This window comes from Citrus clementina, unplaced genomic scaffold, assembly GCF_000493195.1.
Source record: "Citrus clementina cultivar Clemenules unplaced genomic scaffold, Citrus_clementina_v1.0 scaffold_4, whole genome shotgun sequence".
NCBI lineage: Eukaryota > Viridiplantae > Streptophyta > Magnoliopsida > Sapindales > Rutaceae > Citrus > Citrus x clementina.
The window spans coordinates 18,614,075-18,636,685 of record NW_006262274.1 but is presented as its reverse complement, the minus strand read 5'-3'; the positions used below and the strand labels follow the sequence as shown (position 1 = coordinate 18,636,685).

Genomic DNA, 22,611 nt, shown 5'->3' with positions numbered 1-22,611 from the left:
CATCGCGGATGTATGCAAGAATCGGGTCCATCCAGGATTCTTCAGTGCTTACTCTCATTACCTCTACTTCCTCTCCTATACTCGGCGAGGTTCTCACCTCTAGTGGAACTGATTTAGGTAATTTGGGATCTACAGTTGCGGCCATCCTAGCCAACATGTCAGCTCGGTAATTTTCATTCCGGGATATCTGCTTCACCTCTACCTCATTAAAGAGTTCAACCATCTGCTTCGCCTTCTTCAAATAAAGTCCCAATTTCTCTTCCCTTACTTGGAATTGATCGTTGAGCTGGTTACATACTAGCTGGGAATCTGCTCGGATTTTTACCCTTTCTGCTCGTAGTGCATGTGCAAGACCGAGCCCAGTAATGAAGGCCTCATATTCAGCTTGGTTGTTCGAAAGCTGGAATTCGAACTTTACAGCATAGGATACCTCGACACCTTCTGGGCTTCGTATTATAACTCCTGCCCCGGATCCCTGTTCACTACGTGACCCATCAACCATTACCAGCCACATCCCCTTTGAATCCTCCCGTTCTGCTGGTTGTTCCTCTTGGACCTCTTCCCCTGGTTCAACACGGTCAACCATAAAATCTACCAAGGCTTGGGCCTTGATTGCTCCTCGGGGCCTGTAAGACAGGTCAAATTCGCTCAACTCCACGGACTATTTTACTAACCGACCAGACGCATCTGGTTTTTGAAGCACTTGCCGAAGGGGCTGGTCAGTCATCACAACGATCTGGTGGGCTTGGAAATACGGTCGGAGTTTGCGTGCTGCCGTTATCAGAGCCAGCGCCCACTTCTCCATTAGTGGATATCTGGTTTCTGCGTCTACCAGGGCCTTGCTTGTGTAGTATACCGGGTGTTGCTTCCCTTCTTCTTCCCTGACTAAGACCGAGCTGGTAGCCCACTTAGAGATTGCCAAGTACAAAAGCAGCTGGTCACCCTCTCTCGGAGTTGAGAGTAACGGGGCGCGGGCTAGGTATTCCTTCAACTGTCCAAATGCCTCATCGCATTCCGGTGTCCATTCCATCTTCCTCCCTTTCTTTATGATTTGGAAGAAAGGGTGGCACTTATCAGTGGCTCGCGAAATGAATCGGTTCAATGCTGCCAATTTCCCCGTAAGGCTCTGCACCTCCTTAACTGTTCGTGGGGACCTCGTTTCTATCACCGCCCGTATCTTTTCCGGGTTGGCCTCAATCCCTCGATGGCTTACCAGGTATCCCAAAAATTTGCCCGAGCTGACCCCAAATGCACATTTTTCTAGGTTCAGCTTCATTTCATACCTCCTCAGCAATTCGAAGGTCTCTTCCAAGTGCTTCACATGATCTCTTGGTTCTCTTGACTTGGTGATCATATCGTCCACATATACTTCCATAGTGTGACCGATCAATGGTTTGAAGACCTTGTTCACTAACCTTTGATAGGTAGCTCCTGCATTTTTCAGGCCAAAGGGCATCACCCTGTAACAAAACAAACCCATGTTAGTTATAAAGGTAGTGCTTTCCTCATCCTGCTCGTCCATGGGTATCTGGTTGTATCCGGAAAAGGCATCCATGAAACTGAGTAGACTATGACCCGCGGTCGAGTCCACCAACTGATCTATTTTGGTAGGGGAAAACTGTCCTTCGGGCATGCCTTATTGAGGTCCGTGAAGTCTACACACATTCTCCACTTCCCATTGGCCTTCTTTACCAGTACTACATTGGAAATCCACTCCGGGTACTTGGCTTCCCTTATAAATCCTGCTTTCGGCAGCTTTTCCACCTCTGCATTTATGGCCTCATACATTTCCTAGTTGAAGCACCTCCTTTTCTGCCTCACCGGCCTTGCCTCTTTCTTGACTGCCAGCTTGTGACAAGCTACCCCGCGATCAATACCTGGCATATCCTCATGAGACCAGGTAAATATGTCTGCATAGGACTGTAGACACTTCACCAGCTCGCCTTTTATTGCTTCGTCCAATTCTGATCCGACTTTAACCACTCTGACCGGGTCACTCCTGCTTACAACAACCCCCTCCAGCTTCTCAACAGGTTTCTGGCGACCATTTTTTGAATCCCCTCGGTTATCTAGAGAGGTAACCTGCAGCGTTTCCTTGGCCGCTGTAGCATAGCAGCTCCTGGCCATTCTCTGGTCGCCTTTTACTACACCAACAACTCCATTTATTCTGTACTTCATCGCCAGATAATACGTGGACATTATACATTGGCTGATCCTCATGAACGGTCTCCCCAATATCATCTGATAAAGACTTCTTTCTTCTACCACGACAAAATCCAGCATCATCGTTCTTTCAAACGGTTTTGATCCCACGATAATTGGGAGTTCGATGATCCCCATGGGAGTTAGCCGTCCTCCTCCAAATCCCTTCAAGGATGTATTCGTCCGCTCCAGCTTCAAGTCTGAAGTCCCCATATCATCTAGGGCCGACTTAAACAGAATGTCTACTGAGCTGCCTGTGTCCACCAGTATTCGCCGCAATTCTGTACTAGCCACCAATGCTTTAATCACCAGTGCATCATCATGAGGATATAAAATGCCCTCTTCGTCGTCCTATGTCCACATAATGGGAACTTGCCGCACTTTTGCCCTCTTGGCTACTGGCAAATTGAGAAGCACCTCTTTGCCAGTCATGGCATATCTCCCATAGTTCTTTCGTGCTCTGTTCGAATCCCCGGCCAATGTTGGCCCTCCTGCTATCACCCGGATGGTCGGCTGTTCTCGTTCCAAACCCCTTTCAACTCCTTCATCCCGTGCATATTGCGATTCAATGACGGGGGACACTCCATCTACATACTCATCCAAGTACTTGTTCCTCACCAAATCCTCCACCTGAATCTTTAGGTCACGGCATTGGCTAATAGTGTGACCGTGAGTGTTGTGGAATTTGCAGAACCTGCTCTTATCACGCCGGTGAGCGGGTTTTGTTATAGGGGCCGGAGTATACAGCAGTCCTCGCCCCTCAATCCTGTCATATAGTTCCTCCATGGAGATTTTCAATGGAGTGTACTGTCTATATGTCACGCTCTGGTCAACCAACTGAACTGCTCGGCTATCATGGATGTCACCTCGGGCTGGTATAGTCGATAGCTGCTCTGGTCGTCCAGACCTGTAATTAGTTGCATTTAACGCTCTGGGAGTGCTGTGATAAGGGTGGGCAGCCATCTACCTGAATTCTCGCTGCCGCTCTGGGATCGGGGGGCGCGGAGGTTAAGCCCGGCTGTGTTGGAACTGTTGTGATCTCGGAGCTATGGGGTAAAGGCGGGACCGAGCCGATATTCCTCCCATCACTGAAGATTCTCCAGCTCGTTTTCCTGACCCGCTCCCTCTCGGGGCCCTCCGTTCCTTTTGCCTCAGCTCTTCCAGCTGTTCACTTTTTATTCTTGCCGATTTCTCCTCTTCGATTTCTATATCTCGCCTCGCCTGCTTATACCCCGACGAGTAATTCTATACGAGGGGGCTTCTTAAGTTATACCACAATCGGCCGATTCTTACACCTTCTTTTAATCCCCTCAACGCCTGCGGGTGATTAAAAGCTCCCAGATCCAGCACGGCTCGGTGATATCGTTTTACATAATCTCGAAGGGATTCATGCTCCTCCTATTTCATCCCCATCAGTTCCATCATGTCATCCTCTGGGGCCACTGCCCCTCAGAATTGCTCGGCCAACTCCTGGCACATCTGCTTATACCCCTTTATACTTCCTCGGGGCAGCTTGCGATACCATTCTTGAGCTCGTCCCTCTAGTGTCAACGGGAATACCCTGCACCTCTGAGCTGGTGTCAGCCCCTGCACACCCGTCATGTCATTGAAACGCTCAATGTGCACCAGCAGGTCACTTCGCCCGGAGTATTTGAGGTCGGGGAAGCGGAAATCTCTTGGGATTATGGTACCCATGATCTCAGTTGATAACAGAGATTCTTCATCTAGCATTATCCTCCAGCTCGGGGGCTTTCTCTTGCACTGTATCTCCTCTATCACCTGCGCCAATCTGCACACTTTCCCCTCCAATTCTATAGCACGGTCAGGATCACGTGCAGCTATCTGGTCTCGCTCCTGCTCGGCGTTCTGCAACCGCTGTCTGAGCTCTCCTTCATCAACACTGGCCCCTCGGCCATTAGTTTCCGGTATTCGTCCGGGGCGAGGTTGGTCTCTCCCTTCATCCACGTGTTCTCCTGGGACCCGACCAGTACTTATGTGGGGAGGTACCCCATTAGGTTGGTCTGTGGGCGGAGGGATTTCCTCGACTCTACGCCTCCGGTGGCTGGGTTCTGCTCCCACTTCATCTCTTCCCACGGGGGTTTCACAATCCCTTCTCCGCTCATCCCTCAGCTCAAACAATATGGCCGCGAGAGTCTCCATTTGTTTCTCCATCCGCTCCAGTCTATCTTGCATCATCCTCTCTCGAGCTTCATTTGCAATTTCCCGGAGAGTGATTATCTCCACCGTTTCATTGTCCTCCCTTAGAGTATCCTTTCTTGACACGTCCATATCCAATCATTCGCTGCTTCTCCGGTAATTAGTAATTTGGTGGTAGCTTTTTATTCAGCTCCCCACAGACGGCGCCAAAATGTTGATGCTTAAATATGCTCGCCTTTTGACCGACCAGATTCTTTCACCAACGTTTGTGTTGTCAACTGTTGCTCGGACCACTGGGGTTGGAATCGCCCTCCTTTCTCTTACTAGACCTGCGTTCACCAAAAACGGATCAGAGACGCCGGTGGTTTTGCCGGCGTAAACCCTCCGATGCCTAAGTTAGCACAAGGTGTTTACGGGAAAACAGTGTAATTTGGATTCAAGAAGGGTTTCTAACTTGTTTCGAAGTTTGTAAGAAAAATGTTTGATTGCAATTTGGCAGCGTTTTCCCTCTCTTAATTTTTCTATCCCTGTCTTCATCAATTTCTTCTTCTTTTATAGCCGTTGTCCCCACGTTCCCGTTTGCCCTTCATCCCACCTTTTTCGGGTAGTGGCAGCCCCTCATGGGACTCTAACTGTTGCATTATGGGCAAACGTGGGATCTCGCGTCTCCCGCAACGGTTCTGGGAAAGCGCAACTACCGTGATTCTGTGAGATCGTGTTTCCGCTTTTTTGGGGGATGGGTATCGGCTCGGTATCTACCTCTGGTCGGTATACTCTCTTGGTTGGTACTCATCTCTGGTCGGACCATATTTGTCCCCGTGTTCTGCTCGTACCATTTGGTTGAGGTGATCCATACTGGCGTGGAAATAGTAGCATGGCCGACCTGGTGCTTTTATTTACTTAACAGTTATTTTTTTGTAGTTCATGTTGTGATCATGGCACAATCTTTGGACCATGATTTTAGTGGGTCGTTATTTGACTTTGGTGTGTTGTTATTTAAGCTTTAAATTGTAATGTTTTCATTTTTATGATAGTATGAAGTTCTCTTTGCAAAATCACGTTGCTCTCATTTCCATTTACTTTTAGCATTTGCGCTTTAATTTGACTTTGGTGTTTTCTTTTCTTATTCAAGTAACAACAGCAATTATGTTCGAGAATCACTTATTTGATGATCTCAAGTGTAATGGATATTAAAGAACATTTCAAATTAACTATGTTTAAAGAAAAAATAAAATAAAACTGAAAATGACAACTCAAATAACACTGCAACAGAAGCATTATAACAAGCAATTAGATAAATTTATAATATATCCATTACAATAGATCTTTTAAAACATAGGAAGACAAACGAGTGCAGAACTGGGATACTCCGCCATCGTGCACATACAAGTTATGTATCATCCCCTGCATCGCTAACAAGTGAATTTCATTGGCTGTCCTAACTAAGAAGACGCAGGGTTGTGTGCCCACATCAAACAATATTGATATAATTGTAATATTCCAAGTTAACAACTGAATAGATATTGTGTTAGAATTTACAACCCAAAACATGTGTTCTTAATTAGGAAAGTTTACGAAACTCACTCTCTAGTGGGGCTAGGCATGAATTCACCAACGATACTCTTAACTTTTTTCACTCTTCTAAATTAATAATAATAATCTAAAGAAAAATGTTTCCAAGTTTGATTCAAAGTTGAACCAAATTAGCACCAGAATTGGGCTTAATGAGCCTATTTTGAGAAATATTAGGCAAAATCCTAGACACTTTTTACATTACTTATTTTCATTGGACAATACCGATTGATTAGTGTAAATGCTTACTTACGATTCGGCCTGTACTTGGTAAACTCCGCATACACAAGACAAACTTGTTCTTGTGCATGTTGAAAGCCAAGTAAAACAGTTAGCTTCAAAAACTAAGAAATGATAAGAACAATGCCACATCCTTTAAGGAAGTGCCAACGAACAAACGTTGATTGCGACACAAACTTTGGGAATTTCATCTTTTCTCCTTCATAAATGCCAACAAAAGCGGTATTCGAATTTCATCTTTTCTCCTTCATATACTCAAGGTTTAATTACTATCAGCCAACCAAAAGAAACAAGAACAAAGAAAGTGAATATGTCCAAGGGAGAGGTTGTTATTTTGGACAGTTGGGTTAGCCCATTTTGCTTGAGAGCAAAGATTGCATTGGCTGAGAAAGGAGTTGAATATGAGCCAGAGCTGAGAACTTGTTTGGGGGCAAGAGTGACCTGCAGCTCAAATCAAACCCCATCAACAAGACAGTCCCAGTTTTGCTACACGATGGGAAACCATTGTGTGAAGCCACCGTTATAGTTAACTACATTGACGAGACTTGGCCTTCTCCACCACTTCTCCCATCCTGTGCTTCTGAGAGAGCTAAGGCAAGGTTCTGGGCAGATTTTATTGACAAGAAGGTCAGTCTATAATTCTCAAGTATAAATGTTTGTATCTTTCTAAATGCGAACTTAAAAGATGACACCACTCTTTTGGCAGGTAATCGATGCAGTATGCAACATATGGAAAAGCAAGGGCAAGGTCCCAGGGACGGCGAAGAATGAATTTATAGAGATATTGAAGCAACTTGAGGGAGCTTTAGGGGAGAAGGATTTCTTTGGCGGGGATAGCTTTGGATTCGTTGATGTCATTGCCATTCCACTGACTTGTTGGTTTTACGCGGTTGAGAAATTTGGGGGATTTAAGGTTGAGAATCAGTGCATGCAAAGAGAAACTGTTGCGAGGATCCTTCCAGACCCAGAAAAGGTCTGCGAATTTGTTAAATATTATCAACACTGCAGGAAAAGACTGCCAACAAGCAAAAATGACAATCAACAAGCTGGCAAAATGATGGGAAGTAAAAAGAAGGCCATCCAAGAAGAACAACTCAATTTTAATGAATAGCAAAGAAAGGAACATTATTGCATTCATTAGAAATTGATGCCCAAAGTGACAGCAGGCTTTATCCACCAAAAAAATAAAAATGTAGTGATCAGGGTGAAAAAAGACAGAAATTGAACTTTAGGGCCTCCTTGAATGCTATAAAAGCCTCTTTGCTCTTCTTCTTGATCATATGCCTGCAAGATTACATAAATCTCAAGACTTCCGTAGTTATAATTGACGAGAATTTTACCATCCCAGATATTTTGTGATGAATTTTTTAAATGTACTAGAAGAGAGAATAAGTAGCTCTTCGTATCTTCAAAAGTGGTATTAACCAATTAATGTCTCACTAACTAATAATTATGCTGCTAAATAAAGTTCTACAATTGCGAAAAACACAGTAACTCACATACAAGATGAAATCGAGACAGCACAAATTCTAGTACAGTATAAAATAAGAAGAAAAGATGCATTAAAAGACAAATAATAAGCACAAGAAAAAATTAAACAGAGAGAAAAGAGACTGTAGAGAGATGTGAGGGAAGCAATTTGTGCTTTTTTCTTTTAAATAAGACAAAAGGGAGAACTTCAATCGCTTTGAAAACGACGGAGGTATATGCTATGGATAATCCTCAAAAGAGCTGGCTAATATTTGCCCTATTCCTAATTATAACAGTACTATCTAGTTCTTAACATTTGCAGCAACTAAATTCACTCATCAAGGGAATATGGAACCATATAAAATTTATACAGAACAACTGCAACAAGAAAGTCAAAACAAAGTAAACCAAATATGGGAAGCATACTCTTGCAGATAGAAGATGAATGTGATTGACACAATATTAAAGAATACAGAGCAAGAGGATGGAATGACATGATGACAAAGAAAAGGGCATACAAGCAAGCAATATTGTTCCAACTTCCAAGCTTCCCCATTGTCTGGATCAAGTTGAACCGCCCGAGTAAACCCATCCAGAGCCTTTTCAACATCCCGAGCCTGTATTTATATTTCAGCCGAGAGTTTCAGAAACTTGGGGCAAAAGGATAAGAAATCGCTTCACACTAAACACATACTAATACAAAAATATGATACCTTCAATGCAGCAGCACCAAGAGCAAACCAGCCATCCGGATACAAAGAATTCAAGGCCATGGCAGCCTCCCTGAGACAAAACCAAGGGTAAATTGTCATTCAGCCATATCAGTTGTCAATGCAGCAAATTACTGCGTGGCAGAAAGAGAAGTAAAGCATTAAAGCAACATACCAAAGGATTTTAGATGTCTCGTACTCCCCTCTATTGTATGCACTACGCGCTAGAGACCTCTGATTCACATAAAGATATGTTAACTAAAAAATGATCACGGTTCAAGCATAATGTGAACTACAATATCACCTTAGCTCGAGCTGACTTATCATTCGAAACTTCCAAAGCTTTTTCATAGCAGGCATCATTATTTGTAACATCACCTAATGAACACCTACAAAATGTATCACAAGTCAGCAACCCACAATTCAACTCATCATTCTGGCTACATTATCACCATAAGTTATAAGAAACAAATGGCAGTGAAGAGACCTAGATAAGGTCAAGTAACAGTTGTCTTTCAACCATGTATTTTTTTTTTTTTCCCTTCTTTCTGAACAAATGGGCCAAAAATCAAAAGATATTATATTTTACTTACATGCATATATCCATTATAAGAAATCAATGCAGAAAATCTTTATTGTTTAAATTGTGGGGCGTTAGATATATCTGAGAATAAATTGTCATTGTCTGGTGAAATTCCATGCAGTCTAGGCAGTTGCATGACGTTGAAACAACTCATCATTTTCTTCCAAGGGAAAATTCCTTCTATCAAATAAAACAGGACGAACATGATCCTGCTGCATGGCTGAAAAATTAGCAAAATTATTATCCACATAGGTAGATGGATGCTTAATCCAAATTAGAGCTGTTTTATTCATTTCTTGACTTTCTGCATTTCATCTTCTCATCTTCCCTTCACTCATCCAAAAATCTGAGCCTTTCATAGATTCATTTTACCTCTTATTATTCTGAGCTGGTTTTGATATTTAAAATTCCTCTAACTCGTGGCTTGAGCGTGCCCTGCCACGATTGCTTTCGCTGATGCCTTGGTTGTTCTGTCCTCTTTCTGAAAATTTTTATGAAATTTTCATCGCAAGATTATTTGAAGTACGGCTAAATTGCAGAATAGATGTGCCGAGATTTGTTGATTTCAAATTTCTTATCATCATCATTTATTTAATTTCAGTCAGTTAGATATCTACGCCGATTGAATGAATCTTATTGTTTCGCAACCTGCTGAATTTCTTGAACCCATTCAAGGGGGATGATAGCAAATTGGAAGTCTAGTCATTCGACTCTTGTAGGCTATTCAAAATGACAATGAGGTTAAAGCTAACAAGCCGTCTCATATATTTTTATAAACCAACAACCAGAAAAGGTATGTATCGACGCATAATATGTCTTGTAAAAACAACATGTCATTTACAGTTTATAATTGATAACGGCATGACGTCTCTTGGTTGCACTAGCAAAATCTGGGGGAGACTGCACTGAATATTTCAGAAAGGGAAAAAAAGCTTTGTGAAACGTTGATTCCTGTGGTGCTTTTTAAGCCTTTCCTAAGTCATTTAACAGTAATCTGAACCTCCATCCATCATACTTAACTTTCTTATCCTACTTTTTTTCTTTTTCTAATACTGTTGATTAAATTATTTTATATTCATTGTGGATTTCTTTAATGCACTAAAATACAAAACGACAACATGCTGGAAACTGATAGAGCGTCAAAAGTGAGTGTGGCGGGTCAAAAGTGTATATTATTCCTTAAAGAGGATAATTAATATTATTAGAAAAACAAAAAGTATTAGTTTCACTGTCACGGTGCCAGCCGGTTCACATTTGAGCATCAAGTACAGAGTCCATAAATCATTGCAAAAAATATACAAACATAGTTTATCTTATCAACCTCTATAAAAATTTTATCATTTTAATTTCCTTTCGGCAGTTAAATGGATTTTGTAAACATGATGAGTTCAATCATTGTAAGCATTTGTTTCTTTATTTTCTGTTGCTTCAGCTTCAGCTTGCAGTCAACCGATTATATGCTCAAAAGCAATGAAACTGATCAACTTGCATTGCTTGAATTCAAGGCCAAAGTTACTCATGACCCTCTTGAGGTTTTGAGTTCATGGAACTATTCCAGGCACTTTTGTCAATGGAAAGGTGTCACCTGCAGTCGACGGCACCAAAGAGTGACTGCATTACTTCTCCCATCTTCACTCTTGCAGGGGTCTCTGTCGCCTCACATTGGTAATTTAAGTTTTCTCAGAGTGTTAGATATAAAAAACAACAGCTTCCGCGACGAAATCCCTCAAGAGATTGGATATCTGTTCAGGTTACAAAAATTAATGCTGTATAACAATTCATTCGGAGGTCAAATTCCCGACAACATATCGCATTGCGTTAACCTTGAATCCCTCTCGTTAGGCTCCAATGAGTTTGTGGGGAAAGTTCCAGGGAATCTGGGCTCCTTATCAAAGCTCCGGCTTCTCTCAGTACACTACAACAATTTGTCAGGAGAAATCCCATCTTCCTTTGGCAATTTGTCATCACTCGAGGTCCTCTCAGCAACTGCAAATCAATTTGTGGGACAAATTCCTGAAACCCTGGGCGAGCTTAAGAGGATGCGTTTTATAGCATTTGGAGTAAATAAGCTATCAGGTGAAATCCCCTTCTCAATCTACAACTTGTCTTCGCTTAGTGTTTTTGATTTTCCTGTTAACCAACTTCAAGGAAGCCTTCCATCAGACTTAGGCTTCACCCTTCCTAATCTTGAAGAATTAAACGTTGGTGAAAATCAGTTTACCGGGCCTATTCCTGCTTCAATATCCAATGCCTCAAATCTATTGAGACTTGCAATCGGAGGGAATGGATTCAGTGGAAAGGTGCCTAGTTTGGAACATTTACATAAACTCGAATGGGTTAGTATTTCTTGGAATCACTTAGGAAATGGGAAAAAAGATGACTTGGAATTTGTCAATTCTTTGGTCAACGCTTCTAGACTAGAGCGACTGGAAGGTCATGTTAACAATTGTGGCGGAATGTTACCTGAAGCTGTGGGGAACTTGTCAACCCGACTTAGAAAATTATCAGTTGGAAACAATCAATTGTTCGGAAATATCCCAAGTGGATTAAGAAATCTTGTTAACTTAGAGCTTTTAGACCTTGGGGACAACCAATTCACAGGCCGAATTCCGGAAAGCATAGGATATCTTCAAAAGCTGCAGGGGTTGGGGCTGAACGGGAACAAGTTTTTGGGGGAAATTCCATCTTCTATAGGAAATTTGACATCGTTAGCTATACTAGCTTTTGACGAAAACATGTTAGAGGGAAGCATTCCATCAAGTCTAGGGAAATGCCAAAACTTGATATTATTAGATCTCTCTAATAACAACCTCACTGGTACCATACCCACTGAAGTGATTGGTCTCTCTTCCTTGTCAATCTATCTTGATCTATCTCAAAACCAATTGAACGGTCCTTTGCCCTCAAATTTTGGCATCTTGAAAAATCTGGGTGTTCTAGATGTATCTGAGAACAAATTGTCTGGTGAAATTCCAAACAGTCTAGGAAGTTGCGTTAGGTTGGAACAACTCGTCATGAATGGTAATTTCTTTCAAGGGAATATCCCTTCATCATTCAGTTCTTTGAGAGGCATTCAGAACCTTGATCTTTCGCGGAACAATTTGTCTGGCCGGATTCCAAAATATTTTGAAAACTTTTTCTTTTTGCAGAATTTAAATCTATCTTCTAATCATTTTGAGGGTGAAGTACCAATAAAAGGAGTCTACAGCAATTCAAGTGCTATATCTCTTGATGGAAATGATAACCTCTGTGGTGGCATATCTGAGTTGCATTTATCTACTTGTTCCATCAAAGAATCAAAGCAATCACGTGCCCGTTCCCTGAAACTGATTATTCCTGTAGTTACAGTAATTTTGTTAGTGACAGGGATGTCGTGTTTGATAATTACTTCCCGGCGGAGCAAATCAAAAATGGAGCCGGCCACTCCTCCGTCAGCATTATTGGCTTCGATTTTACGAGTGTCATATGAGAATCTGTTCAAAGCAACTGACGGGTTCTCTTTGGAAAACTTGATTGGTGCCGGTAGCTTTGGTTCGGTCTATAAAGGAGTCCTCAATCATGATGATCATGAAACGCTGGTGGCAGTTAAGGTGCTTAATCTTCAACATCGAGGAGCTTCAAAGAGTTTCATGGCGGAGTGTCAAGCCTTGAGAAGTATTAGGCATCGGAATCTCGTCAAAATAATAACTTCCTGTGCAAGTGTTGACTTCCAAGGAAATGATTTCGAGGCTTTAGTTTATGAGTTCATGGTTAACGGGAGCCTGGAGGAATGGTTGCATCCAAACCGTGAGGCACCAAGGAATCTAAATCTCCTGCAAAGACTGAGTATTGCCGTTGATCTTGCTTCCGCATTGGATTATCTACATCATTTTTGCGAGACTCCAATAGTCCATTGTGATCTCAAGCCAAGCAATGTTCTTCTGGATGGTGAATTGACTGCCCATGTAGGTGATTTTGGGTTAGCAAAATTCCTTCCGGAAGCCACCAATAACTTGTCATCTAATCAATCAAGCTCTGTTGGAGTAAAAGGAACCGTTGGTTATGCTGCTCCAGGTAAATACTATAATTTAATTAACTTGTCTTTCAATCCTTGGAGATTTTACTAGTTGAACCAACAATTTTAGTTTTCGAATTGCAGAGTACGGAATGGGGAGCGAAGTCTCAACAAGTGGAGATGTGTACTGTTTTGGAATACTCTTACTGGAAATGTTTACAGGAAAGAGGCCGACGAATGAAATGTTTACAGGCAATCTAACCCTACATAATTTTGTCAAGGAAGCTCTTCCTGAAAGACTTGCTGAAATTGTTGATCCAGTGCTTCTTGTAGAAAAAGAAGAAGGGGGGACAAGCAAGGCCAATGCTCACAGACAATGGACCAGATGTTTTAGTGTTAAAGAGTGCTTGGTTTCAGTACTGGCAATCGGAGTCACTTGCTCCTCAGAGTTGCCGAGAGAACGAATGAGCATGGAAGAGGTTGCGGCTCAGCTGCTTTCCTTCAGAAACAAACTTATCAAAAATGTGCGAGGCCAACCAGCAACTTACGTGACTGCGTAAGTAATTGGTTACTCTCAAATGACAATAAAGACAACAACCTTTTGGTTACTATCAACTCCTTATTGGCAGAAGCAAAAATGAACAGCTGCAATTGTTAGAAGATGTGTTTAGGACTGCTGATGTGGAATCATAAATGTTGCTTAGTTGAAAGTTTTAAACTGTTCCTACTTTTTTGGTGTTGGTTATTTTTTTTGTAGTTCATGTTGTGATCATGGCACAATCTTTGGACCATGATTCTAGTGGGTCGTTATTTGGCTTTGGTGTGTTGTTATTTAAGCTTTAAATTGTAATGTTTTCGGTTTTATGATAGTGTGAAGTTCTCTTTGCAAAATCACGGTTCTCTCATTTCCATTTGCTTTTACCTTAGCTATACTTTGTTTTCTTTTCTTATTCGAGTAACAACAGCAATTATGCTCGAGAATCACTTATTTGATGATCTCAAGTGTAATGGATATTAAAGAACACTTCAAATTAACTATGTTTAAAGAAAAACAAAATAAAACTGAAAATGACAACTTGAATAACGCCACAATAGAAACATTATAACAAGCAATTAGATAAATTTACAATATATCCATTACAATAGATTTTTTTAAAACACATGAAGACAAACGAGTACATAATTGGGATATCCTGCCAACGTGCACATACAAGTTATGTAAGAAGACGCAGGGTTGTGCGCCCACATCAAATAATATTGATATATCTGTAATATTTCTGGCTCAACAACTGAATAAATTTTGTGTTAGGATTTACAACCCAAAATGTGTCTTCTTCATTAGGAAAGTTTATGAAACTCACTCACTAGTAATATGTGATATACCACATGTTTGAGCTTTACCAACGATACTCTTAGCTTTTTGACTCTTCTAAATCAATAATAGTAATCTAAAGCACAATGTTTCCAAGTTTGATTCAAAGTTGAACCAATCTAGCACCAGAATTGGCTTAATTAGCGTATTTTGAGAAATATTAGGCAAAATCCTAGACACTTTTTACATTACTTCTTTTTTTTTTTTTTTTGATAAGTTTACATTACTTATTTTCATTGGACAATACCGATTGATTAGTGTATATGCTTGCTTACGATTCGGCTTGTCCTTAGTAAACTCCGCATACACAAGACAAACTTGTTCTTGTGCATGTTGGAAGCCAAGTAAAACAGTTAGCTTCAAAAACTAAGAAATGATAAAAACAATGCCAAATCCTTTAAGGAAGTGCCAACGAACAAACGTTGATTGCGACACAAACTTTGGGAATTTCATCTTATCTACTTTATAAATGCCAACCTTGATACTCAAGGTTTAATTACTATCAACCAACTAAAAGAAACAAGAACAAAGAAAGTGAATATGTCCAAGGGAGAGGTTGTTCTTTTGGACTGTTGGGCTAGCCCATTTTGCTTGAGAGCAAAGATTGCATTGGCTGAGAAAGGAGTTGAATATGAAGCCAGAGCTGAGAACTTGTTTGGGGGCAAGAGTGACTTGTTGCTCAAATCAAACCCCATCTATAAGAAGTCCCAGTTTTGCTACACGATGGGAAACCATTGTGTGAATCCACTATCATAGTTAACTACATTGACGAGACTTGGCCTTCGCCACCACTTCTCCCATCCTGTGCTTTTGAGAGAGCTAAGGCAAGGTTCTGGTCAGATTTTATTGACAAGAAGGTCAGTCTATAATTCACAAGTGTAAATGTTTGTATCTTTCTAAATGCGAACTTAAAAGATGACACCACTCTTTTGGTAGGTATTCGATGCAGTATGCAACATATGGAAAAGCAAGGGCGAGGTCCCCGGCGAAGAATGAATTTATAGAGATTTTGAAGCAACTTGAGGGAGCTTTAGGGGAGAAGGATTTCTTTGGCGGGGACAGCTTTGGATTCGTTGATGTCATTGCCATTCCACTGACTTGTTGGTTTTACGCGGTTGAGGAATTTGGGGGATTTAAGGTTGAGAATGAGTGCCCCAAATTCTCAGCATGGATGAACAAGTGCATGCAAAGAGAAACTGTTGCCAGGATCCTTCCAGACCCAGAAAAGGTCTACGAATTTGTTATCATGTTGAGGAACATGTTTGGAATTGAATAGTGAAAGGCTTATGCTGCTGAAAAGCTTTCATTCTCATATAAAGATAACTTTCAGTTGCTTCCTTGTTTTACTGCTGTCAATGTAATACCAACTGTAAGTGTCTTAAATATCGAATTATAAGGTATTTTACTTGTTTAAGTACGTTCTTCAGGTGCATCTCAGCAGCAAAGAGTTCTCGACGGCTACCAGAAGAGGAAGAAATTTCCATGTAAACCTTACAAAGTTCCAAGGATGCATATGAAAACCTTTTAAACCGATCTCTTTCTTTCCACAAATCAGATCCCTGACACAGACAGAGAGAGACAGAGAGAGAGAGAGAGAGACTGAGTTGTCAACTTGTCATTCCTTTAGATAACAAATTTAGAAAACGAAAATGAAATCACAATGCTTTTTCTTTGCCTTCTTTTTAAAAGAGAGAGAGAGATTAACAAAATTTGATTAGCATTAACAAATTCCATCAACATCAAAGTAAAACATAATGCTAAATTATTATAAGATGATGAGATTTATGGAGAAACCTGATATGATCTGACTTGCTTTAAGAGGGCTTCAGAGCACATTGTAAGATCTCCTTTACTTTTAAGCCACCTTGCATATAATCCCCACATATCTGCACTACTCTCACTTCCAACTACCTATGCCATACAGAGAAACATGAAACATAAGCTTAAAAAAAAAAAAAAGAGAATCTTCCCTCATGTGGCTTGATTTAATTTGCATATCACTTTGATTATTTTCACACAATTTAAGCCCAAAATTTAAGCATACCAATTCCTGCAATCACTAAAATAGTAAACTGCTGCATAGATACGTCCAAATGATTTGCAAAAATGACCAATTTTGTCTAGAAATTCAGATACTATGGCTAATATTTGCCCTATTCCTAATTATAACAGTACTATCTAGTTCTTAGCATTTGCAGCAACTAAATTCACTCATCAAGGGAATATGGAACCATATTAAAGAATACAGAGCAAGAGGACGGAATGACATGATGACAAAGAAAGGAGCATACAAGCAAGCAATATTGTTCCAAGCTTCCCCATTGTCTGGATCAAGTTGAACAGCCCGAGTAAACCCATCCAGAGCCTTTTCAACATCCTGAGCCTGTATTTATATTTCAGCCGAGAGTTTCAGAAACTTGGGGCAAAAGGATAAGAAATCTCTCCAAACTAAACACATACTAATACAAAAATAAGATACCTTCAATGCAGCAGCACCAAGAGCAAACCAGCCATCCGGATACAAAGAATTCACGGCCATGGCAGCCTCCCTGAGACAAAACCAAGGGTAAATTGTCATTCAGCCATATCAGTTGTGAATGCTGCAAATTACTGTGTGACAGAAAGAGAAGTAAAGCATTAAAGCAACATACCAAAGGATTTAAGATGTCTCGTACTCCCCTCTATTGCATGCACTACGAGCTAGAGACCTCCGATTCACGTAAAGATATGTTAACTAAAAAATGATCATGGTACAAGCATAATGTGAACTACATTTTCTCTGTGCAACGAATATCACCTTAGCTCGAGCTGACTTATCATTCGAAACTTCCAAAGCTTTTTCATAGCAGGCATCATAATTTGTAACATCACCTAATGAACACCTACAAAATGTATCACAAGTCAGCAACCCACAATTCAACTCATCATTCTGGCTACATTATCACCAGAAGTTATGGGAAACAAACGGCAGTGAAGAGACCAAGATAAGGTCAAGTAACAGTTGTCTTTTAACCATGTTTTTTTTTTTTCCCTTTTTTCTAAACAAATGGGTCAATAATCAAAAGATATCATATTATAATTACATGCATATATCCATTATAAGAAATCAATGCAGAAAATCTTTATTGTTTAAATTGTGGCCACATATTCAAATGCCTAGCACCAAATATTCTCAAAAAGGATATGATTTCCAGAATTCACTTGATGGTATGTATTTCTCAACCATTTCACGGCACCTGGTGCATCAGAATCATCTAAAATGCAGGCAGGGAAGAGGATAACTGGAAAACAGCCTCCTGATGCTTCCTTCACACACCCCTCCCGGGCGGCCCCTCCTTTTCTAGTTTAGAATGCAAATATTCTTCAGCAAAAACTTATCTTTTAGATAATACTGCTGAAGATAATATAGGACCCAGGTGCAGAACCGTCAGAAGACTAACAATAAATGTCAGAATAGTATAAAATCCACTGACTCGAATGCTAGACCAAAAGCAATCAGTAAGAACGCACAGTGAGCTTTTAAATCGGCTACAGCAAGTAAAAGATAAAATTAAAAGGTTTCATTTTCTTCTGACAATATCCTTACATCCAATGAACAATTACCCCTAGATTGCAATAAGTGACATCAACAATGGATTTAACTGAAATGAGAAGTAACTATAAAATGGATCATAAAAAGGCTCATCAACAAACCATAATCTAGGGTCATTAGGCTTTTCAGACAGCCTTGCTTTTATTAGTTCAACAGCTGCTGTTTTCTTCCCCAATAGGCTGTTTTTTACATCATACACAAAACCAACTCCCATAGCAACACGAAAGAGAGAGAAAGAGAGAGATAGACAGAGAGATTAGGATAATGGTTATCTATGACATCATATCAGTTGCAGTATTAGATTATCCCACAACTCCAGATCCTCAAAAATTTTAATAGCCTCTCCAATCAAGCCACAGCTTACTAAAAGTTTAGCATATTCCCTAAATTCAAGAAAAATCGAAATAGACAGGTTATAAAGAGAATAAACAGAGCAATTAAACTCTAACCAAATCAACATATTTCAAATAAGATATATGAAACAATGACAGCATAATGATAGTTGGCAAAATGACAAGAAAATTAAATCACAATCATTCAAAGATGCAGAAGAAATAGTTTTACTTTCGCAGGGCAGGAATAGTTGGAACGCAAATCACATAACAAAAGGGAATACTTTGAGTCACACCGGGAGAAGAATTAGAAATGCCCTCAACCCGAAACAAAGCAAAATATGATAGTAAGCAACCATCAAAAATCTTGGACCAGAATACAGGATAGCACATGAAATCACTTGTGAAGTGAAAAGCAAAGATGCAAGTACCTAATCTCTCTAGACAACTAAATCTAACGATGAATGGGATATCTAGCGATATAAGGGAGAGAAACCTAGTCTTGATTAGCAGCTTAGAAAAAGCAAAGAAGCTTTTGGGTCCAATAAAGTACTAGCTGCAGAAAGTTTGGAATCTTCTATAGATCCATAGGCAACTCTTGTCAATTTGAATGAAAATGATTTAGGTAACAAAATATTTAAGAAGAAAAGGCTCACAGATCATACCAGTTTGTCCATCATCTCTAAAGCGCGCCCTTTTGTGCGACTACGGGTGGACTCCCATCTAATACGTAAGAGATCACAGAAAAACTTTAGCTGAAAGATGGAAAAATCATGTGAGAATCAGAAGTACCACTTCAGAATATGAGATTTAAAATCAAGAAAAACTGATGCTGTATTGTATATATACTTACAATGAAGCATGACGACTGCTGTGAATCAATTGCCTCTATGTATGGAGCCATATCCCATCCTGAATCAGAAAAATAACTATAAATCAGCAAATGACCAAATCAACAGATCCAAAAAGTAGCACACAGTCAGAGAGAAACTGATGCCTCCAAAAGCTTTTTCAAGGTCAAGTATTTACTTAGTTACAGACCAACATCAAGGGGCTAACATGGGATCCCTTCAAGGCCTACTGATTAGGTGAATATCTAATACATTCCCCAACTAGAGAAGTCATAAAGAGAAAAAAAAAAAAAACAATGCATTTTCGGTTCTCACATGTTCCATATTTGGAACTGGGGTTAAGTTCAGCAAAGCTGCTGCAACATCCATTCTCATTGCTTCTTTAAGTATCATTAGAGTAAGACTTTCGGGAACACAGTGTTCATTCTCAAATTACTTAAGGGACATGTTGACCTCATCAGCTAGCTTTTCAACCAGCTCAGCTTTGTGGAACAAAGCATTTGGTATCCAGACGTGGAACAAAGCATTCGGCATCCAGAAATAACACCCGTAAAAGGCATGTGAATAATGAGGATATTAAGATGGATGTACAGGGATACAACTACAGAAATTGTGCTCAGTTATCATCTGTAATGCAATCTCTTATCATCAATCTACTAAAGGAATTATTACTGAGAATGATTTAAAAATTAAATAGCAATATGCTTAACATCTTATGGCCTTTAACAAGAGGACTACACACCGCCCAACCATAAAACAACTTACTTTGCATTTCATCTTGCCGTGAGCTCTTTTCTATTAGAAGGCACCTCGACAAGATCACTGCCTGTTGGATTGCCTTTAAATGGGCTGCTGAGCCACCAGCGTGAATGCATTGGACTCCAGATTCAGATTCGTGACTATTCCCCAATAATTTTGGGGCCACAAAAACATCAGAGGCATCACCGAAGAATCATGTGTATGAATGACTTGGTTTATTGAAGGGCAGACATCAGAAGTGCTGGATGAGCTTGTGTTTGCAACATGTACCATTTGTGCCTTTGGTTCTACCTATATGCAGGAGCAATCTCAAAGCTAAGAAGGAAGCTCCCGACAACTTTATAAATGATGCACATTCAATCTTTACCTGACGGACAGTACGGAAACCAAGAACCCCAATAACCGAAAGCTGGAAACCAGCTGCCACTTCAGCTGATTCAAAATGTTTCCTGATACAGTAAAGCATTTTAGAAAGCAGCAGAAACTATAGAAGAAGTCCTATAATAATGGTAATGATGGAAGTTAGTAATCAGTTAATGCAAATTCCACTGCTAACAACTCAAACTAATGTTTAATGATTGAAACAATAAACATTAAAAAAATGGGAGATTTTGATGAAGTCCAAACATAAAACTTTGTTCTTGCATCTCCCTTACACACAATGCACAAAATCATTTTCGATGACGGAGAGAGTTCTACAGGCAAGTTCCATGTTGGAAATAACATGTTTCCAAGAGAAAACTTTTCTAATGAAGCCAGAAATAAGACCATCGAATATAAAACTTTCCCAGGATAACTCACCTGCAAGAATCAACTCTCCTGTAAATGTGTTCTTACAGTCCTGCTTCTAAATGAAATGTTGAAATAATCTCTGAAGGATCGATATCATGCAACTGGTTGCCCCAATAAGTACTAACATTTTCCAAAGTGCCAAAATGTTGTAAAGTCTCAGCCCTAAAAATTTTCAATAGATCATACAAAGAACTTTCAATAGATCATACAAAGAAGACAACTGCTCGTCTAAAATCCTTTGATGCATAAGTAGGAGTCTTGTGAGCCACCATGAAATGGTTCTAATCCCATTCACAGGCAACACAGTTGCATCAGACAGCAAATCTTTTGTCTTCATGATCAACATTTTGGCAAAAACTATATACTACAAAAAGATCACAAAATGTAAAATAAGTTAAAAAAGATAATATTAACATTAACACTGTCTAAGCAATAGAATCTATTCATTTTTCGATAGACTGAGTACCTGAAGATAGGAGAACTTTCCCAGCAAGTCAGAGCCAACAGACATGAGCTGATAACGCGCCCAATTCTCCCACTCTATCAATTCGTTGCCTTCTAAAGTTGAAACTTCTAGTGGAAACCGACACTTTGGCAAATTTCAACTAAAGGCCTATTAATTCATGTTCAAACGTTCATCACTAAACCTTTTTTTTGTAATTTTTTATTAATATTCATTATATTAATTGCAATTATTTAAAAATTTATAAATAAGCAACTCACCCAGTCACGTTACACTGAGTGAACCAAAAAAGAGCAGCAATTGAAAGACACATGAGCAGAATAACTTGACAAGCCTTATCCACGTCATTTTCGGAATCGTTCACTATAAACGCTTCGACAAGCTGGAGCAGCTCGGAGTAGACGCGGTCGGCACACTCGGCTGAGTCGTTGATGTCGACGAAATCGAGCTTGTCGAGAGCGTGTTTAGCCGCGTCGGAGGACAGAGCCTGGAGATAGTGGCCGGACTCGATGGAGTTGATGAGGCTGTTGATGTGCTCGTGGAGTGGAAGGAGAGAGCATTGGCTTTCTTCGTTCAACGGTTGCGATTGAATGCGAAGGTCCGACGGTGGGGGAGCGAGGGTGCAGGGCAAGAGCCGCAGCTCGTACCCGCGGAGGATTTCCAGTTGCTTTTCGGCCATCAAGGTAAAGTCCCTGGAAACGAACAAGAGGGGGGTTTTGGGTTTTAGCTTTTAGTTCTTAGTTGGTTAAAACAGCCTTTCGGCGATAAAGGTAATGAAAAATAACCCGCGCGCTCGAGATTTTGAAAACTGAGAGCACCTGTTTGCCGTAAAAAGCCGTAAACTGAGAGCACCTGAGAGCACCTGTTTGCCATAAATAATGTTCTATATATAATTCCAACTGAGAGCACCTATTTGAAACGCTAAACTACGCGTCCTGCAATTTCTATGTCAATATATACACACACACGTAAAGTCCTTCCAATTGTTCTCCACACCCTATTATTTAAGGAAAAAAATACTATGAATTTATTAAAATAAATGTAAACCTTCATAACATATATCTTTTACTCTCTCTCTTATCTTCCACTAACAACTCTTGACTTTTCTATAACTCCCACTATCTCGCAAGGAATTATAATCCATAATATTTTCATTAATTTCATGTAATAATTATGTAATTATGAAAGGAGAGTTCATCTCTTTGTTTGGTACACACTTGAAATGGATAAAAATTTTTTATAATACATACTCTCTCATTTTACTCTTTATCTTGTGTTACTTCTTTATTTTTCATCGCTGGCTAATAACTTTTCTAATAAAAAATTCTAACTCAAGTAGACCCTGATCTCAAGTGCTAATATCTTTTTGATTTGTATTAACAACTATTATTTAAAAAAATGGAAAAAAAATTGCTAACTTTCATCAACAAAAAAAAAAATCTTATGTGGACAATTGACATTACAATTTAATTGTTATTAAAAAAATTAATTAATTAATCATATATCATTGGAATAAGATTTA

General features: G+C 39.9%; 1 protein-coding gene and 2 pseudogenes across 1 annotated transcript; 2 read left to right on the top strand and 1 right to left on the bottom strand.

Moving 5' to 3' along the window:
• The first annotated feature begins 6,481 nt into the window (after positions 1-6,481).
• On the top strand, positions 6,482-7,282 carry LOC18045360 (probable glutathione S-transferase). Its single transcript, XM_006437481.2, has 3 exons — positions 6,482-6,593; positions 6,686-6,798; positions 6,878-7,282. Exons 1-3 carry the CDS (start codon positions 6,482-6,484, stop codon positions 7,280-7,282), a joined length of 630 nt encoding a protein of 209 aa, XP_006437544.2.
• Positions 7,283-7,370: 88 nt separating this feature from the next.
• Positions 7,371-21,768, bottom strand: LOC18044939 (annotated as a pseudogene).
• Positions 14,739-15,857, top strand: LOC18044941 (annotated as a pseudogene).
• Positions 21,769-22,611: the final 843 nt, after the last annotated feature.